The sequence below is a fragment of the Macrosteles quadrilineatus genome, unplaced genomic scaffold (assembly GCF_028750875.1).
Source record: "Macrosteles quadrilineatus isolate MER2022 unplaced genomic scaffold, UCM_ALF_1.0 Scaffold_2__2_contigs__length_208266976, whole genome shotgun sequence".
In the NCBI taxonomy this organism is placed as follows: Eukaryota; Metazoa; Arthropoda; class Insecta; order Hemiptera; family Cicadellidae; genus Macrosteles; species Macrosteles quadrilineatus.
In genome coordinates this window covers 176,137,192-176,153,092 of record NW_026542595.1, presented here as the reverse complement: position 1 = coordinate 176,153,092, position 15,901 = coordinate 176,137,192, and the positions used below count along the sequence as shown (strand labels likewise).

The following is a 15,901-nucleotide window of genomic DNA, read 5'->3' as shown; positions in this document are numbered from 1 at the left end:
GCTCCAGCCGTGGTGGTGTAAAGGTCGTCTGAGCTCTAGTTTTTTTGCCGTCGCTAGTCAAAATGAGTACTGCAAACAAAAATCCCACCAAGTGTGAGGTGCATGCTGTGATTCGGTTTTTGTAGCGTAACAGTATTTTCCAACAGCTATTCGTAGAGAACTTAGTGCTGTGTATGGACCTAAAATAATGAGTGAAGGAGTTGTTCAGGAATGGGGTAGCTTGTTTAAAAATTTCCAAACGAATGTGCATGATGAAGAAATAAAAAAAATGATGAAGGCCATCTGTGGTCAGTGATGAACTGGTTCAGAAAATCAAGGCAATGATTCGTGAGAACCAACGATTTACCATCTCAAAACTTTAGGACGAGTGTCCATAAATTTCCAGGACTGTTCTGTACGAAGTTGTGACTGACAGGTAATGTTACCATAAATACTGTGCTCGGTGTGTCCCGAAAATCCTTTTGGAGAACCACAAGACACAACGAATGACCTCGGCTCTGGACTTTTTGTCTTAATACAACAAGAAAGGAGAAACTTGTTTTAACAAAATTGTGACTGGCGATGAAACCTCGGTCAAGAACGTGAATCTTGAGACCAAAGTATAGTCAAAGTTTTGGGGTCAAATGGTATCGCCACACAAACCAACAAAAGCCCGGCAAGATTTAAAAAAATTCATGGCATCTGTGTTTTGGGACTCCAAAGGGGCTGCTGGTTGAATTTATGGAATGTGGTGCAACAATCAATAAGGATTCGTACGTTGAAACTCTGAAGAACCACTCCTCATACTGCCCAGAAAGCCAAGAACCTTTTGGACCAGTTCAAATGTGATGTTTTTTCGCATCCTCCATATAGCCCAGACTTGGCTCCAAGCGACTACCACCTCTTCAATCACATGAAAAAATGCCTTGGCTCCCAGCGATTTGACGATGATGAGGAACTAAAAGATGCAGTCACGGGATCGCTGAAGACACTGGCGGGGGATTTTTTTAGAGGGAATTTCAAAGTTATAGTCCACAGATATTATAAGTGTTTAAATGTCCAAGGAAACTATATCGAAAGTAGAGGAAAGACATAGTTTTAAGATGTGTATAATAAAAGTTTTTTCTACTTCTGTTTTATTGAAAAACGGAAGTCACTCTCCGAACAGCCCTTATATATTGATTGAATATGTATCGGTAATACACAAATGCACAGTGTTATAACCATACAATAAACTCATTAGTCTCCCTATGTTTTCTAACAATTAGGCCGCAGTACACTACCTCTGTGGGAGAGATGAAGGCGTCTGATAGCTCGGCACTCTTCTCACCGGCTCCTTGTTACTGTTAGTGTCAGGGGAAGGGTTGGGCCTATAGCGCAGGTCCTTCTGTGAGCCAAGCACTGTGTGGTTGTTGTGTGAGACTGTGTGATTACCCACAGCTGAAACAGAAACAGAGAATTAGGGTGGAAGGATTTGTTGAAAGGAAAATTGAAAAGCTGATCTTTAGTTTTTCCATAAAATCTCGTTTGCTTGCTAATTGATAGGCAAACTCTCATCATTTTACTAAAAGACACACTTTATCACCTTCCTTGTAGCAGAAAATTTAAGAAATAATTGAAACTCATGTTATGAAAAGATTCAGCATAGGGTCTGATGATGATTGGAGTGTCCAATGAAAATCGATCACCACTTACTATCTTTTTTACCGTCTTGTGAGTTAACATGATAAGTGTAAATATGTGTTTTAAGTAATGTTAGAGTATTTTGTATTTACTTTCATTAAAATTGGGGAATAAATCTGTCATTATTCAGGAAATATTTTATACTTCGTTAACAATATTTAGGCGGTTTGAGGGGAAGTTCCCTTTTACTTTTTTTGTATATTGTATGCTGCTTAATCAGCTGTTGAGCTATTATTTTAAAGGTAAGAGTCAAGTGGAGGGGATAGATTTCTTCACATAAAACCGCCTAAATATTCTAAATAGTAAACATCCAATAAGGCAAATGGAAATTAATTTAGTCTGCAGATGGTTTGTTGCGGAAGGATATTTTCCTCCGCTTGGCATAACATCTATAAACATTTGAGGAGTTTGGATTTCTTTTCTTCAAAACATTGTGATTTTCTCTACAAAAATACCAATGACTTCAACAACTACCTCTGAGAGAGCCATTCTTGAGTGGTGTAGTGACGGGCCGAGACCCCTCCAGCTGATTGAGTCTCCGCAGAACATCGGCCAAAGTTGACCTCAGACACACAATCTCATCTCCTTGCTCCAGCACCTTCTTCTCCAAGTCTGATACTCTCTCCCGTATTGATTCATTTTCCGTCTCAATCATGTCATCTGGAAAAATAAACACATTTAGAAAATGTTTAGATATAGCACCTACAAATATTATTCTGACAAAATAATAAAATAAATAAGGCTGTGTATGGTTACCGGTATGGACAGCTTAGCGAGTCCAAAATATATCTGTGTAGTTTATATAATCACTAGCTGGCCCGACAGACGTCGTCCTGTCCTAATGTGGTTTTATGTCAAATGCTCGTTCACTTTCAAGATGAGCACGTTCGCATGGCTCAATCACGTCTTGGTTGAAGTTCGTTCGCTACGCTCACTCACCTTTAGGTTGGAGCTCGTTCGCTGCGCTCACTTGCCTTCAGGTTAGCTCGTTCGCTATGCTAACTAACCTCCAGGTTGTTCGTTCGCTACGCTCACTCACCTTTTGGTTGCAAATTAGCTGTTGTCATAAATTGAAAAAATAATAGTGCTGCACCCTGTTGGTAAACCTATTAACTTTTTAATGCTATTGAACATCACAGAATTAAATTCTTTAGTTGAACCAGCTGTTAAGAATATTTAATTCCATTTAAATATGAGTACTCATAAGGTTAACATGGGAAACTCAAGAGCCACTGGGGCGGAGCCCTTTTGACGGATCTGCACCAAACTTCACACAAACCATCCTTAAATAATGCTTAATAATGCCTGAAAGTTCCATTACAATCTGTCGAGCGGTTTCGGAATCCATAAAGGACAAACAAACATACATACATACAAACAAACATACATTGGATTTTATATATATAGATTAAGTGTGTACTGTAATACAATAACAAACAAAAATGGGGGAATCTTTTCCTGATTGATGAAACCAGTTTGCTTCCCTATGAAAATTACTTGTTGGCAGCCATCATACATTGTTTCTACAGTAATATCTCACTAACTTGACAGTCAACAGCTGACAGGTCGTAAGACTAGCTGGCTTTGTCTTACTATTGTATTTGACCTTTCAAGTTTTCTTTCCTTTCATTTCTTATAAGATTGTTTACTTGATAATGAAAAAATACTCAAAATTTTTATGTAAAACTAGTCTGTTATGAATTAATTCATTAAACCCATTAAAATTTTTAATGTTCTGGATAACTCCACAACCCCCAAACCGAACAACCTCCACAAATTGTCGAGTTAAAGAGATCTTACTCTTACTATATTTTCCAATTATTTTCTAATTTGATTTGTTTTAAACTTTGTAACAGATTGAAACACATACATTATATAAGATTTAATAAGATTTACAATGGGACAACTTGGTAAGATGAGCGAAGGAGGTGTATAGAATGAATGAGTTACTAAGTCCAGTAAGATCAGCTGACCATTTATTAAAATTCCAATGATGGAGGACAGCTGGTCCACTTATGAACCATCAAATAAAGCTGACTTTTTCTCATGACCAAACCAGTAGGTAACCTACTGAATTACCACTTATCTACCCAGTTGTATAGCTTGTGTACACAATACTAATGCACTAGTGTGTGTCGTGTCATAATAATCTATTTCAAAGCTTTATCAAGAAAAAGCCAACAGCCTTTGTAATTCAAAGTAAGCACGTTGACTTGGCTATGCATTTTTACTTGAGTTTGTAAATTAATGGAAACACAAACCCCTGTAAATCTGTACAAATGGTGTTTGTACCTCAAATTACAAATGATTCAATGATCTCTCAGAGAGGTCCAACCAACCACAGAACCTTGTCAAAGGTAATAGCTTCTTTTCAAAAGTGAAATGAGTCAAAATTCAAATTTACAACCATCCAATCTGTCAAGTATCACCAAAAGGCACACAGTTAACAGTCAACATGAAACTTGTTCACAGGTTTTGTACAGTAAGTTAGTTAATGATGTTTGTGATTGTTAAAAGGCCTTGGACAAGGTTAGTTACACATCCGGCATGCATAATGGCTGGGGCTGTGATAGCGTTGGATAGCTCTTTGATAAATAGAATACCCCCTCTGCAGCAAACCTGCAGACTACACAAATTTCCATTTACCTGGCTGGATTTCCACCATAGTCCTCCCTTTCAGATTTATTTCTCATATAAATAACATTATTCTTAATGAGTACTTAGGTTTGCTGCTACAGGGAAGATACTCCTCTATTTCAAACTAATAATAATCCGTCTCATCTCCAGAACAAAGCCAGAAGCCGCTGAGATTGCAGTCAATTATGTATAATTGCAGGAAGTGAGCAAAGGGCAAACTGGTTATGCAATGTGCAATCCAGGAGCAGCATTACAGGTTACAGGATGTCTGCATTCCTGTCAGAACAGGACCAAACAACGGTCCTCCCAGCTGATCAGCTGGTCTCAGTGACCATGGAAAAACACAACCCATACATGACTGGGACCAATGGGAATGGATGATATAGTAAATATTGTTATTATATTTTGTATACTGCCTTGAATTCAATGACAAAAAATGCAATTATTTGCTTTCAAATTGCAGTGGTTTAAGATTGATGGCGTATTAATCCCATTTCACTTGTCAGCCAAAATTTATGCCTGGTGAAATAAGCATGCATGTGTTGTCTTGCTACATTTTTCTATAGGTTTTGTATACTCTGTTGTGTGTGATTTGTTTGCAAAGAAATTTAATATTTTCCATGATCAATAAACTATGTTACAACGTAACCCAGCATTTGAAAACAAGACAGGTATATGTTTGTACAAGATTTAAAGCATTATACTGCTAAAAAGTAACAGAAAATGAGTAAAAATAATTATTTGTATAGTCTTGCTTGGTGTAAAATAGATAGATTTTTTAATATTCCATTTTTTATTGTCAAAAAAATATTAGACGTAAAAAAACTAATGTTAAAATCTACAATGGCCAGAATGACTAATGGAACCAAGTAAAGAGTATGTCAAAGTAAAAGATATTGTGTGAAACTAATAAAAAACACGCAAATTACACATCTCACCAGGGTTACAAACCTGTTTGGAGGCAAAAAAAGGGTTCTTCAGACAGTCATTCGGTAAATAAAAACTACATCAAAACTTAATAATATCCCTGTCGCGGCAAACCTGCAGACTAAGCGAATTTCCATTTGCCGATTGGATTTACACTACAATGTCTCCTTAAAAATATGACCTCGGTAGTTAAACAACTGAAGGACAAGCTGTTGAAATACAATTAACACTAATTAAAGCCGTTATATTATAAAGAAAGTCCTTTAGCGTCATTGGAAATTTACTTTGAAATAATCAAGCCCGAGGGACGAAGAAACGAAGTATGTAATGACCTTTTTAGTTAGACTACAATTCACCACTCCGCTAGCTTTACAATTGCACCTCAATCGTAACTAATCGGTTAAGTAGGATGGGCGAAATAGGGATGTTACAGAGAACCTCCTTATCTATCTACTGTATATTTTAAAAGACAAGCATGTTTCTTTAAAACCTTTTTTCTCAGCTTGTTTGCATCGCAGGGAAAATCTATGCATACTATTGGAAAGATATTCTTCTGTAGATGTGCAGAATCCCTTCATAAATTAAAATAAGCTAAAAAAATAACCACAATAAGTTATTTGAAAATTTTAAATATTATCATGGACCTTATGGGTTTCCATGCTGGTGACGAAATAACAACACAATATAAACAGAAAATCAAAACAAATGGAAGAAATTCCAATCACATGTTTTATCTACAGCGTAGGGTGAAATTAGAGAAGTCTGCACATTACATATTTTTGGACGAGTTTTCGACCACTGGACGACCTCTATTTTTATTATTCCATAAGAAAGATTTTGGGTACGGTATTTGTAATTAATTTCTAGACGTTATACTTCACTAATCCCCGTTTCCACAACAAACGTCCGTTCACATTGACTATAGCGTTTACTACGTTCGATTAGATAGTCCATTAGATACAAATTGAAGGACGTTCCATTGTGATGCTGGTACACACTGTAGGGCGGCGCCGGATTCCAAGGTCCGCATCCGCCAGTGCGATACCGGATGTTGACATCACTACACCTACATCTACTGCCACTTTATACATTGTGATAATGCGTTTGTACTTTGTACATTATAATAAAAGAGGGAGGAATAAACAAGGTACTCGGCGAGAGAAATTCTCCCAGTCGGCCAAGAAGCGATATGGCAACACCGCATTGGCGATCTCAACGCCATCTATGAAGCGACTTGTGGACTAAACATTATCGTAACAGAGTGTCGCATTACGTGAGGCTTCTGTCGCTTCTGGGTTGACATTGACTACATGATACTGTAATGCTATACTATTAGCTTCATGGCAAAATGCATTCGTCTAGTCTATACACAATATTTTGAGCAGTCAATCACGGGGCAGAAGCCATGAGGAAAGCGCCGCCACCTAAATTAATCGCGCAAATTACTTTTTTGCGTCTCTTTTTCATAAGTAGGAAAGCAGATTTAAACATTTCAGGTGTTATTATTATTTTCCCAACGGTTTTTGTTTATGCGGGTTACAAATAGTAATATTTCACCCTAATTAATGTGAGCCACTAGGATTTACCACTAGGCCGCGGTAGGCCACAAGCAATGGGGTCGCAGCGTTTTGTAAAATAAAGTTGTTAAACGAAAAACCGCGGGAGATGTTCACGAGTTTGTCGCAATTGTGAGGAAATTCCACATAAGGGGCGGGGACGCTCGGGTTATTTCTCCTAGGGCCACCAGTACCGAGACGTAGGAATTGGCTAACTCAGGAACTCGCTAACTCGGTCGTGTGGCGGAACTGGCTAACTCTGGAACTGGCTAACCGTCTCAGTCAGGAATTGGCTAACTCCGGAACCCGCTAACTCGATTTTGTCTCGCGGCGGAATTCGCTAACTCTGGAAGTCGCTAACCCAGCCGCGCCCACTGCTCGGAGCGTTGCCAACCTTGTACAACAAAATAATCGTACACTGCCGTATTTCAAAATGCCAGTGTCTATCAATTCCAATTCCACTTTTAACAGATAACTAGCCCAAAGTAATTAAAAGACAATTAAAAAATCATGAAAAAGTGTTATTTATTAAACTGTACAATGGCCAGTTAAATGTTTATGATTTCGATCTTAAATATAAATGCCATCAGTATAAAAGAAAATAATAGAATATGAAAAATATTCAAAATTTAGTTTAATTGGTAATAAATAATTAAACCTCTACGAAAATAAGCTAAAATACACGCAAGTTCTTAAACACGGAAAACAGATTTAATTGTAATGTCGTAATAAACCAAAACCATTAATTAATACAGTCATCAACCATCGTAACTTTCATAATTAATTCATAGATTTTAAATTAAATGTTCGTCGTTGAACCGTCCAACTTACGTGTACAAATATGATGACATAGACTAAGTTTTTATCTAGGCCTAATAGTTTGAACCAAAGCATTGTAGGCCTACTAGTAAATAGTTGCCTAATTCTAAAATGTGTTGAATTTTTTAGCAATAATGTTACATGTTTTAAAACAGTTTTTAGATTGTACACCTAAGCACCACTAGTAAAAAATAGGAGAAGATATAATATTCATATAATAAAACGTGACAGGGTTATTTTAATTCACGATTTTTAATAAACCATTGACGGATTTTCCTGATTTGAGTGTTGGGTTTCCTTTATATTGCTTTCACAAACGATATACCCAAGCCATTGCTCGGTTCACCGTTCCCCAGTACTGAGCTACACAATAGACAATAGCTTTGTTTTTGGATAAGATAGAATCAGCCTGGAAAAAAACTCCAGACTTTTAAAAAGTAAGCCTACTGAAAGACGTAAAATTAATATTAATTCAACAAAATTAAGAGGATGACCCGGGTTCTACTCTAATAGCCTACGATAAAAGAAAACCACTTTATAACGTATTGATAATTATTTATTTAAATTCAATAGCTCTATTTAAAAATACATAACCATTGCAATGTAATTCTGTAATGACGTTTAACGTGTAAATTTTATTATGATTTATGATTTAAGGTTACTACAAGCCCAGTATATAAAATACGAACTCAAAAATTTTATTTGCAGAAGTTCACAAAATGGTATTTATTCGAATAAAAGAAACAAATGGCGGACTACGAAAATAGATATTTCATAACATGTAATAGATCCAAATTAAATGTGCATTTTTATCTTTTTCATACCAATAAGCTACTATTTAAGTAAGAAACCCACATATAAAACATACTCCCTTATATTAGTACATTTCTCATCCTTATGGATGATCTGAAGACAGTTGTATTGTTAGTTCTGTCCGGTGTACTGTCTTTAGAGGTCGGGTTTTGTTTACAATTGTTTCTTGTTTTCAGTAATTTAAAAGTTTAACCAAATAAAACGTTCTAATCACAACTAATAACACGTCCCCTAGTTATATAACCAAACAGTCAGGAACAAATCATGAAGTTAACTATAAAATAATAGAAACACAATTTTGTCGACACTAGCGATCAGTGTCACCGGACATGAACTAGACACGAAAAACGAGCTTCAAAGTTTACAATGGGATGTAAAGTTTACTTGTGTTGGTTAGTCTATGGTAAGACTATAATGCATTTTCCACCCTAATAATCATAAGAACTTCTCTGTGGTTAAACATACTTCTAAATATATTTATTTTATCGACTACGTTGCTCTTACTCCTAATTAATCGTAGGATACGACATTATGGTGCCGATACGATATAGGTACTACACTTTCGGCAACACTGGCCAAAAATATTCGTGCTTGGCTCCCATTGGACGGCCCGCGAGGCTTCTGATTGGGAGTTAGCGAGTTCCGCCGAGGGACCGAGTTAGCGACTTCCGTACGAGGACGGAATTCGCTAACCCGGCTCTAGAGCGGGTTAGCGGGTTCCGGAGTTAGCCAATTCCGAAACCGAACAAGTTAGCGAGTTCCTCTCATCGACCAAATTTGAAGATAGGGCATTTAACATGGGGTTAGCGAGTTCCAGAGTTAGCCAATTCCGCGGACCCCCAGTACCTACCCTACAAATCCGGCACTGTATACACGCTATGGTGCTATGGTCTGGCGTATTCCTATTCTGTTGCAGTAATTATCATTCATATTCCACATCCGGCATCCCCAATCCATTCATAACCGCTCCATTGTACATACAATGTACTCATGAGCTCTACACTACTCGGCCTACTTTGTATGCAACACGGTCCAACACTCCAACAAGTAAAACAACAGTTTCTCGCGAGTATGTGTTGGTAATTAATTTTGGTAACTTATTGGTAAAAACATTGCTTTTATCTATGACACTTCGTGTTTGAAATCTGACCCCATCTGCAGGTGAGAAAAAACATTGACAACATATGAACCGGAAAGAGACACAATGGCACGATTACACTATTCTCTAGAGCATAACAAGACAAGTACATAACCGCGAGTATAGCACCATGCCTGCCACAATACAGTACGCATACAATAAGCTATAGGCCTACAGTGTGGTAGAAAAGTCCCGGAACGGTTAAATATTTTAAAATATAATATAATGCAACAATACTTGGTACAAAGTTACAGGGCATAAAACTCTATTTTAACACATATCCAGTGATCTAATAACTCTTCAGGGGACGGCCCACAAGGAGTCGGAAGAAAATCTTAAATGAAAGCACAGGTCAATATGCACATCAAATTAAAGTTCTTTTTTAGAAGAATACAATGCCGCAAACCTTACTTCAAAAGGTTGATCCTGCGCAAAATGGCAGATGTTCAAAGATTTCTTGAATCCGTCATTTTGAATCTGACTGTCATTTTTTACTCAGGCATTCTTTTGAGCTTGAATTTACGGCATCGTAATCTACTAGTGAAGACCTTTAATTTGATGTGCATATCGACCTATGCTTACGTTAACAATTTTCTTCCGATTCCTAGGGCTGTGCCCCCTAAGGAGTAAGCGTATAATAGCAATGTAAATTAAATGAATCTTTGAACAACTGTCATTTTGCGCAGGATCAACCTTTTGAAGTGCGGTTTGCGGCATTGTATTCTACTAAAAAAGACCTTTAATTTGATGTGCATATTCACCTAAGCTTCTATTTAAGATTTTCTTCCGACTCCTTGTGGGCCGTCCCCCTGAAGAGTTATTGGATCACTGAATATGTGTTAAAATAGAGTTTTATGCCCTGTAACTTTGTACCAAGTATTGTAGCTCTATCAGCATTATATTTTAAAATATTTAACCGTTCCGGGACTTTTCTACCACACTGTATAGCCTGTATGGTAAAATCTGTATCAAGACTCTGCGTCTGTCTTGTTTGCATTGATTCCGGAGACATGTTCACCATAAATAGTGTAGCCCAGGGGCTCGATATTTCCGCCTGAATACCGTTTTTCAAACCTTTTCCATAGCGATAAGTAAAAAACCCTTTGACAAGAACTTTGTTCTTTACTAATGGTGTTGGAAAATGTCGAGCGGTCTCTCTATGTCTATTACTTTCACGCAGTGTGAGCGCAATCAGTCCAACAACTTACCTCTTGAGCCAGAAAACAATTCGCTATCAGAACAAGCCAGCAACCTTTATAATAAGATTTTAAAATACGACGATTGTAAACGACTTGGAGAACGATTAAACAATGACTACTTGTCATTAGTACAGATTTTTGGCTATAAACCACAAAGTAGGGTTTGTTTATAGCCAATTGTACTGCAAAAATTCAGAATGACGAGTGTAACGTATTTTTACAACTATAACTACATATGTGCAATGTATATAAAAACACAACTGCGCTAGAGTCCTACAACAATGTAATGTAACGTGCGCCAATACGGATGTTATCATCATGCGCGATAAGATACATCGTGTACAATGAACTTTATTACATTGTGGGGCGATAACACAACAAATTGCACCGATATTTCACTTTCAAGTCGATGTTTATAACTTTAAAATCACGTTACTACAACTGTGACGCTGCCTATTCACCCGTAACAGCGTGTATATGATAAGCGGTATCACCAAACGACCTTGTACCAAACTGGCCCAATGACATGCAAAACTAACCAATGTGTTGATTATTTTTAGCATAGTCAACGACGATGGACTAATAAGCTTAAGTTAGTTGATTTAGCCTAGGAGAAGTAATTGGAAAAAGAGTAAAAAAGCTTGACACCTTAGTTAAGTCCAAGTACAGATATGCGGTATATTAGTGGCATGACTTATAATCATTGGTGATTGGTAGGAATTGGACCTGAGTTTCCATGTCAACGTCCTGCACTAAAACCTCTAGCCTAGCCGCGTCCCAAAAAACATTCCTTAACTAATGTCCCTTAATAAACATTTTATTATTTCAGAAATAAATCAATGGGTTTATAGCAAGGTCATACATACTAGAACAATTAGATTTTTCAAGTTTCAAAGTTTGAAATTTATGAGTCTCAATTAAGAGCACAACTAGTTAATTGTCTAATTAAATAAGTCCAAAGAGACAACTTGACCCACTTATCTGTATGATACTTTTGCTAAACTCTGTTTAGTATGTAATTAGGCTAATCCGCAAAGTGGGTTTGTCGTCTTAAAATAATATGCCTGGGAGTGAGTTGGCTCACATTTGGCTGTCTCCCAACACCTACAGTGCTATAAGATACTGATACGGCGATACTGCACTGACACTGAGTAGATTTGAAACTAAGTAGGTCTAGCAATAATAATTGGTCAATGATTTATCAATTGAACCAATAAAAAAGTTTTCTAAAATTACAAAAATTCTATTTAATGTGTATAAAAATAAGTAGTAGGCTGTGTTGCTGTGTTCCTACCATAGTTCCTACAGGCTGTTACACTTTGGTAAACTGATTATTTTTAACAAACATACGTTGTCATAAATGGCATCGGCTGCAGTAAGTTGCTAAAGCTGACTAGGGAACAACTTATTAATAGAGTACATGGACGTAAACTACATAGCCATAAGAACAGCTTGTTTACAATTCAAAACATCTTTTACAACAAGGTTCTAATTTTTCACATTACTTTGAACACAAAATAAAGAGTATACCGTAGGAGAAAGAGAGTCCTCTTCATTCTGTACTTTTAGTAAATTTTCCAACAGGGAAATATACCTCAACGTATTTAAACAAAACTTCGAACAGATTTTACCGAAGGATTAAACGAATAATTTTCAGCAAGTCAATAGTTTTACCGTAATCTAAGTAAGCTATTGCCGTAGGTCTAAAGGTAAGACCTAGACCCGGGACCACATAGATTTTTAGTTTTGATGTCTCACAGTATGTTTGTCTACTCTATTATACAAAGTTATGTGAAACGCTACTATTGTTTTTATAGTACTGTACTATGAAACACAGCATGTCAGACTGCAGACGCACTGACACTGACGCCTGACGGTGAGGCTATATTGATCAGATGAATGTTTGATATCGACGTCGCGTCACAGACGTGATGTATAGCACGTGGACACGTGACCAACGAGCTGACCACACGTGATGCAAGTGAAACTAATTTGCTTATAGTTAGCAATAAACAACAAGCTGTACCGTGCTTTGCAAGGGAATAAAAGCCTTAAAAAAAGGGAAAAAACTGGTTGCTAAGTCTACAGTAATAGGTGTCATTTATCTCACTAACTTATAGGTTCTTTTGCTAAACAGCTTATTTATCAACTCATTTTATTACTTGACTCAATTTCCTGGTTATTTTATTTTGTTCAGGTGTCATATGGAGCAAGTAAAGTAGTGAGAGAGTGATTAGAATTACCTCTCTTCAGGTGTCAACTGAACAATACAAAATGTAGATTTAGTTTGTTTTATTATATAGGCCTACTGGAGGAAATAGGATGTAAATGTTGATTTAATGAATTCTAACGTGTATAAAATGTTATATAAATATAAGATAAAACAATATTTTTACGAAATAATCATGAAATCCCAAATGTAAACCGTACGGTATGTAAAATAAGTCAATTTCCAAGTAAGTAAGCTAAGCAGTAGTAAACTTATACTTAACTTACTCCAAGCATTGATAACGCCGCTGATTGTATCCCCTGGAGATTCCATGATAACAACCGCATGTCAAGGTCACACTGATAACACCATGTCACTTCCTTATCACATAGCACCACCTACTTAAACGAGCCATTTCAATATAGAGTGATGTAACGGTAAAGATAAGAGTCAAATGTTTATTACATTTTAGAAGGCACTTAAGTGACTGTCAAGTTGTGATTGTAAGCTATTTTCATTTGAGGCGTCGAGAGGCCAAGGGAGATATGTGACTTTTTAAAAAATGTCATTGTATTTTTTTCATAGTCATAAAAAATAAAATAAAAATAAAAATAAATTCACTTATACCCCTTGGCTTCCAGCTCTTAGGTGTTTAGTTTGGAGGCCAAGGGATATAAGTTAATTTATTTGTTGAAATTCCACCCTTTTTTAACAAAACCCGTTACCATGACAACATTTTTTAAAAAGTCACATATCTCCCTTGGCCTCTCGACGCCTCATTTACAATCTAGTCCTATAACCAAATCAAGAGTTATTATTAATTTATTGCTCCAGTAGAAGAAGTTTTAGTGTTTTGAGAAATTAGTTTGTAAATTAAATACTAGACAACTAACTTATATTGTTTAGAAGGTTTATAAAAAAGAACACTGTATTAGAAACGTTTACACAAGTTTATTGGCACTGTTAATGCATCGTCCGGAAACAATGCGTTGACGTAAAATACGATTTAAATAAACATCAACTGATCGTTAAATGCACGATTGTCAACGCGCTAAACAGCTGAACAAACACAATTTTAATCAGATGTTCACAGTCTCGAAATTCTTTAGTTACTAAATTGGATTTTTCGGCTCATTAAACTTTTTGCTTCAACGTTTCAGGTTAAATTTTTTAAATAATATTTCTACCCGTCATAATTTACTCATTTTAGCCATTTGTAATTATTTATTTTATTTGTATGGTGAACTGTATTGAACTTAAACTCAAGTAGGCCTAGTAGGCCTATTGAAGGGAGTCTCTTGTAAATTGTTGACTAGTTTTAATCTCCCTCATTCCAAAATTCTTAAAACGATAATAAATTTGGAAAGCAATTATAAACCAAACTTAGATAGTGACCATGCAACCGTGTGTTATACTCGTACATATTGTACAGTAAAATAATTTAAAAATAATTATAAACCGTTTTATGATTTTGTTTAACCTCTATCTTTTTACAATAATTGAAATCCATTTTACTAAAGGAAGTTAGTTTTCGGCCCTTTAAATTATAATTAGCTAAGCCTGTATGTAGGAAACATTTTTTATCATTTTAATCGTATTACGACCTAAAGGATCATATTAATTATGCCTATGTAAATTTATAATGTACTATGGAATAAATTATTTTGTGCGAAACATTTTAAAGAACCCAATCTGGGACCAATACAAGCTGGGAAAACCCAGAAATTTTTAAAAATAAATGTTAGGCCTGCAACTTTAGCAATTGCACGTAACTGCACAGCAATAAAGCGGGATGTTTTCCATACACACCCCCCACCCTCTACAACAAACTACCCCCGACCAACGATGTAAAAACTACTGGATTGCGCTCTCAGTAGCACTGCGGGCGCTGTTTTCGGTCTAGCTCCCCCCACCATCTACTGGCAGTAGCCGACGCAGCTCATACACTCACCATTGTAAAACGCGCCTTTTTAAGTTGCTGCTCTGTTTAAATATATAGATATAAAATATTGCTAATACATGCCAAAAACTTTTACTATTCTAAACTTTATGTCTTCTTCTTTTCGTGCAAAAAATAACACATTTGAACTCTTAAAAACCCTACTACATTTGTCCAGTTTTTACCGCAAATCTATGCTTGACATTAACGTGATAGGCATACTTTTTTATGACCTATTTTGTAAGATACATTGTCATTAAACATTGAAAGAAAAAAATATTGCGTTTACGTCAAATATTTACGTTACCACTGCGGCAAAAATTTAGCAAAATTATTCTAAATGTTTATGTAATAGTTTTTCGATTAATAAAATAGAATTTCAAACACAAATATTGTACTTTATATTTCTCCTTTGTAATCACTTATTATTTTACCATGTACAATTTGGAACTAGCAATATCAGTTGTCTAAAAAACTCTACAAAACGGGTTTAGTGAATTTGTAGTTTTAAAGAATTCAAATGGGTTATTTTCTGCAAGAAACAAAACAGACATAAAAGGTTTAACTAGTAAAAAGAGTTTGACAAGCGTTAGCAATATTTTATCCCTATAAATTTCAACAGTGCAGCAAATAAAAAGTGTGTTTTATAATGGTGAATGTATGGGCTGCGTCGGCTTCTGCCAGTAGGTGGTGGGGGAAGCTCGACCGCGCGGCCAACACTGAGCCAGCGATCCATGAGTTGTTTATATCGTTGCCCCCGACAGACAGCCCGGACATTGAAAATTTATGTGAGTGCTTCGCCATCACAACACCACTGCTGGTAAAAACAATCCTATTTTCCCAAGTAACGGTATTAAGCATTTAGATTTCACGTTTTTCAAATTATTGACTCTACTTAAAAACTTGTTTTTCTACTAGAAACTAGAAACGTAGTCAATTGGAGTACTGCATATTAATTAGTTAGGCTAAAAATGAACCATTTACCTAAACCTATTTTATTGT

General features: G+C 36.2%; 1 protein-coding gene across 5 annotated transcripts in view; it reads right to left on the bottom strand.

Annotated features, from left to right (window-relative positions):
• Positions 1–15,901, bottom strand: part of LOC128985765 (echinoderm microtubule-associated protein-like 2) — a 102,116-nt gene that overhangs the window by 30,659 nt on the left and 55,556 nt on the right. For 4 of the 5 annotated variants that reach the window (XM_054405617.1, XM_054405616.1, XM_054405618.1 and 1 more), the window contains exons 3-4: positions 2,137–2,322; positions 1,263–1,419 (exon numbers count right to left, since the gene is read on the bottom strand). In XM_054405617.1, the coding sequence (XP_054261592.1) occupies positions 1,263–1,419; positions 2,137–2,322 (343 nt within the window). Of the gene's footprint in view, positions 1–1,262; positions 1,420–2,136; positions 2,323–13,247; positions 13,458–15,901 lie in introns of those variants that run through there. The other variant, XM_054405620.1, reaches the window with a different exon arrangement.